General features: G+C 27.9%; 1 protein-coding gene across 1 annotated transcript; it reads right to left on the bottom strand.

Annotated features, from left to right (window-relative positions):
- On the bottom strand, nucleotides 1-4,173 carry LOC132920716 (SH3 domain-binding glutamic acid-rich protein homolog). Its single transcript, XM_060983343.1, has 6 exons — nucleotides 3,817-4,173; nucleotides 3,543-3,728; nucleotides 2,160-2,264; nucleotides 1,855-1,904; nucleotides 1,454-1,541; nucleotides 1-525 (listed from the first exon to the last, which is right to left on the bottom strand). Exons 1-6 carry the CDS (start codon nucleotides 3,859-3,861, stop codon nucleotides 397-399), a joined length of 603 nt encoding a protein of 200 aa, XP_060839326.1. The 5' UTR covers nucleotides 3,862-4,173; the 3' UTR covers nucleotides 1-396.
- Nucleotides 4,174-5,342: the final 1,169 nt, after the last annotated feature.

Here is a 5,342-nt window from a genome sequence, read left to right as displayed (position 1 = left end):
TAAAGCATAATAATTTATTTATTCGCGTAATATCAACTGACATTTAAAAATTGTTCTAATATTCTTAAGACGAATCAATTAATTTGAACCAATAATTACATATAATTAAAATGTGGTTACGGATAAAAATGACAACCATAAAATAAATTTAAGCATTCAATATTTGTTTAAGGAATTATAGTGGTATTGAACATAAATAAAATAATAATAATAATAATAATAATAATAAGGCTAATACTTGGAAGTTTAAAACTAAAATATATAGTAACTTTTGTTAAAGAAAATAAATAAATAAATAAAATTAAATCAAAAACTTGTTAGAGTAGAGGCAGCAAATTAAACATTATTGTAATTTTGTACATTTTTGGTTTATTAAATTTTGAGTAACAAAAAATCTCACTCTTCAATTTCTTCTTCGGTTTCTGATAACAATTCTTTTTTAGTTTCTGGGATATCCAATAATACATTTGTTTCGTCTGGAAGTGGGACGGAATTTGGACTTATTGTTGTTTCTTTTAATTTGTTCTAAAATGCATTCAAAACATAACATTATAATATTAGACAAAAAAGTAGCATACATTTTTTTTCACTTTTAAATAATATAAATTAATAAATTAAGAATGTTAATTAAATAAAAACATTATTCATGCAATTATAATGTCAAACATCACAAATATTTTGAATTTTTAGTATTTACTTAAAGAATATATAATTTATAATAACAGATATGGCATAACAAATTATTAAATAATATCAATAAAATAAAATACCTATGTTTAAATTAAAATTTATAGTTAGGTTTAGTATTGTAATAAAAATTAAATTTATGAGTTATTCATAAACTATCGACCTATTGTAATTCAAACTTTTAAAATCATACCTGAAGAATAATGAAAACATGAAAGTTATATAATATATAAGTATGCAATTTGAATTAAATTCATTTGAGATAAAAATGTATAAAATCTAATAAAATATACTTGAAAGTAGTTGTTTCAATAAAATTTATTTTGAAAAGGTTTTAAACAGTAATGCAACTTACTATATCTTCGGAGGAAGTTATATAGAATAAAACCTATATTTAAAGAAGAAAACTACATAGCTTCTAATTGGCCATTTTCAAATATTCAAAAAGAATAAACCATCACAATTTTCTTGATATCATAAATTATATAACAACTTCCCTTCCTTTAACTAGTTGTGAAACAATTTTAGTTTATGTATTAATCAACAAACACATTAAATTTTAAATTCATTAGAAAAAAAATTATGTTAATAAGTGCAAATATTATAATACAATTATTTATTAGTATGTGCTAATATTAACACAATTAATTGTTGTAGTGAAATATTGAAAAAACTGTTAAAAAAATAAACACAAATCGTCCAATTAATATGATAAATTTGTTAAAAAAAAGTATATTAAATTTTATTTTTAAAAGTTGCTTGTCACCTGTGTGTCAAGCGATTCATTATCACTATCTTCAGCATCAGAAGTCAAAGGTTCTTGTTGTTCTTCATTTACATTTTCTTTTACAGTTCTGAGAACGGTATTAATTTATATTTAAAATTATTTATTTAATAATACAGTTGATAAGTACACAGTTTAATTTATAAAGTTCCCTAAATTTAAATTTTTTTAAACATTCCTTACTGAAAAGTATATATTAATTTCTAGTGTGATAATATTCAAAATTGTATTTATAATGCATTCAATATAAACTTAATAGTAATAAAATAGGTAATTGTACTGTGTAGTAGAGGTATTATTATGTACTATTTAAAATTTAATTTTTTTTAAATATTCATATCTATAATTATGTACCTAAACTTAAAATTAAATTAAAAAATTACCCATCAGTTGAATCATTAACTTCATTTGTACTTTCTGCTTTAACTTCTTCCTAAAAATATAAATATTATGGGATTAGTAAAAAATAAGTTTAACATATAATTATCCTCACTGCACATTAAGAGCATGATCAGTTACATATCTAAAACAACTTCCTTCACTATCTCGTTGACCCTAGTAGGTGGTAGACAGGAATTTGAAAAACCAATCAGAAGCTGACTGTGCGTAATGCATACAAAATCAGCCGCCGGCCAATCAAACTCTTAACGTGCAGTAAGTATAAGTATACCAATATTTAATAATTTACCACGGTAGTTGAACCATTTAATTCTTTAGGAGGACTTTTAGTAGAAATATCAAAAAATTTGTCCAACTCATCCAGTTCATTAGCCGTGTCAAAGTCATCATAGTCCTGTATAACATATCATTGCTTATTTAATACAAAACTAAAATATCTTAAAAATCAAAAAGTAAAATAAAGTTTACTATATTATCTTATCAAATAATAAGGTTTTAAAACAAATTTAGTAGAAAACATATTCATAATATGCTAGGTAGTATAAAATGCATTTTAATTTAATTTTTAACTAATAGTTAATTTCTAAAATAAATATTAGAAATATAATAAATATTAATGTACCAAGTTACAAAAATATAGAACATGACAAGACAGAAAAGTACTTTAGAATATAACACTAGACATTTCCTAATATGGTAAATAATGATTTCTCCTTCAGAATTTGAAACTATCTAATATATAGTAAAAAAACCAACTGGCAACTACTTCTATACATTACAAGACTATGAATTTTAATATTATTGACCGTGTCGGTCTTATATTCTCTAGGTATAATCATTTAAGCATCACAAAATGTTGATTGTACAACGAGCATTAAGTGTAATTGTTTGCCATGATGGTAGGAAAAAGTCTCGGGGGGGAGGGGGGAAAGTATCTGGAAAAAAGTACAAATTAGCATATTTTAAATAAAACTTATATAATTACTCTGTATGATATTTTATGATATAAACTTTTATAACCACTCTGTATAATATGTTAGTTAGGTGTAAAAAACCAAAAATAAAATGATAAAATCAACTATTCATTTAATATTATACGTTAATAGTTTATACCTAATATACGTTAGGTTGCTGTGGAAAGTCGTAGATAAAATGATGATAAAATTAATAAAAACAATAATTTTTGGTTTTTAGTATTTACCTACGGGATCGGCAGTAGATTATACACACATATATACATAATAATATATAGATTATAGGCGGTTAGAACGTGATATAGTTAATAAAATACAGTGATCTCTTGTATAGTTTATTATTAATATAGTATAGTGCAGTAGGTCAGTATAGGTGTGTGTGTGTTTGATAGACGAAGACAGCGTACGTCAAACAGTATTACACAGATTCTATTTTTTTTTAAATGGAAATTTTAAAATCTAATAAAGGAAACATGAAAATTGCGTATGAAGGTTTTTTATAAACAAATATTATTATTTCTTAATTATTAATATTATAATAACTATACTATAGTTTTGGGGAAAATAAAATAGAACTTAGAATGAAAAGCTATAGCTCAAAATACTAAGTTAAAGCTTAAAGTTATATTTAAAATATTTCAATCTGTACTTTTATTCTGTTCCCAGTTTGCCATGATACACACAAATAATCAACTAACCCCGCAATAAACATCGTCGTTGAATATCTGCGGTGGTAGAGCATTTTTTGAACCGTCCTTGGTCTTGCTGTTGTTTTGCATGTATGCTTTCTCGTCCTCTTTCCCTGGTTCGGTGATGTCTACCAAGTCGTATGATATGCTTTTGCTATCCAATATCATGGTGACCCTCTGTTGGCGTTTCTTTACCTGCAACCGCACAAGTTGTGAAAGACCAAAATGGATAAAAATACCTCAGCGGGACGTCTACCCGACGCCGTCCTCGCACGGGACTTACCTCCTTGTTACCCGATATACCGGACATGTACACTTTCACCACCATTTTCGGACGATCTATTATTGTATTTCGTGTTGCGTATTCCGTATCGTGCTCGGAGACGGTGTGGGCGACTGATAAAATCGCAAGGTGGCGGATAGAAGTATCGCGGAAGACTGCGGACCGCGGCCGTATTGTACTATTGTGTAAGGCAGAACGTAGTCACTTGTCTGTCGGTCGTGAACTCGGCAGTCTTGGTTTTTCTTTATCAGAAATTCAAAGCGTGTTATCAACAATCGGCGATAGTGCGCGGTCGGAGGAGGGATTCTGCAACTGTGGTACTGAACTGACGCGCTTGCGTACCGCTCCGTTGAATCGCGGTAATATGGAACGTCAAAATTGATAAAAATATATATATAGGTATTGTACCACGATTGTGGCACTGTCTGACTGCCTTGTGGTCATGTGGTCCATACACACATTTCTATATTATTCTTTATAGTGTAGTAGTAGTATTACAGAAGTCTGTGGGTCCATACGACCGTGCCACGAATTACGAGCTATAATAATAATAATAATAATATTGTCGTACACTATAATGTTGTATATTTGTATTTACTATTTAATTGGTCTCCCGTTCTGTCATCTGATCCATGTATATATTTGTCCTAAGGTCAACTATTGTTGAATTATTCACCGTCGGTCTGTCGACGCGAAAAGCCGACACAATACGATCGTACGGCTCTACGGGCAGCTGCAATTATAATTTATTACAATTTATCATGTCTGTCTGCCATCATACCTATAATATATATATATATATACCTATATATAGGCATCATATATATTCATTTACCGCTGTCACTTTTCGCTTTTGTTTTATTCAAGTCATCTTATAAATCGTCTTTTTTCTTTTGTTCTGCGCACGAACACTGCAGTTGAACAACAATGTCGTTATTATTGTTTTCAATGGTTTATTATATAATTACATTATTTAGTGGATTAGCGTAATGGCGTATCATACATTCGACATATTTTGTATCTATACATGGCTATCATGTATAATAGACGCGTATAGTTACGGCTATATAGGTACTTCGCTATGCTGACGTGTCACGTGTGTAAATATTATGAGTATGTAAGGCCTAAAATCAAATCTTAAATATTGTGTTTACAAAACGATATGATATGAATATAAAATATGGGCAATTTTGCTCTCCCCCCAAATAAAAATCCTACATTGTCCACTGGATCTAACTTAACTACTTAAGAATAGGTCAAGATCCAATACTCGGAGAAGAATTAATTATTTTGACTATATGTTTTTGTAAGAAAAATATAAACTAGTAGATACTGTACTTATCACTATAGATAGATAAAAATTCACATGAGTCCATTTTTGTAGTTGTAATAATTAATCATTCTAATCTACGCTGAAAGCTCCACTAATTAAGCTCAACTCTAATTATTATTGAATATTTATGTAGGTTCGTAAAAAAAAAAAATCGGCATCAAAATAATATTGATTAAAGTATTATTTAGTAATT

Source organism: Rhopalosiphum padi, chromosome 2 (assembly GCF_020882245.1).
Source record: "Rhopalosiphum padi isolate XX-2018 chromosome 2, ASM2088224v1, whole genome shotgun sequence".
NCBI classification, from domain to species: domain Eukaryota; kingdom Metazoa; phylum Arthropoda; class Insecta; order Hemiptera; family Aphididae; genus Rhopalosiphum; species Rhopalosiphum padi.
This window is presented reverse-complemented; position numbering and strand designations above follow the sequence as displayed.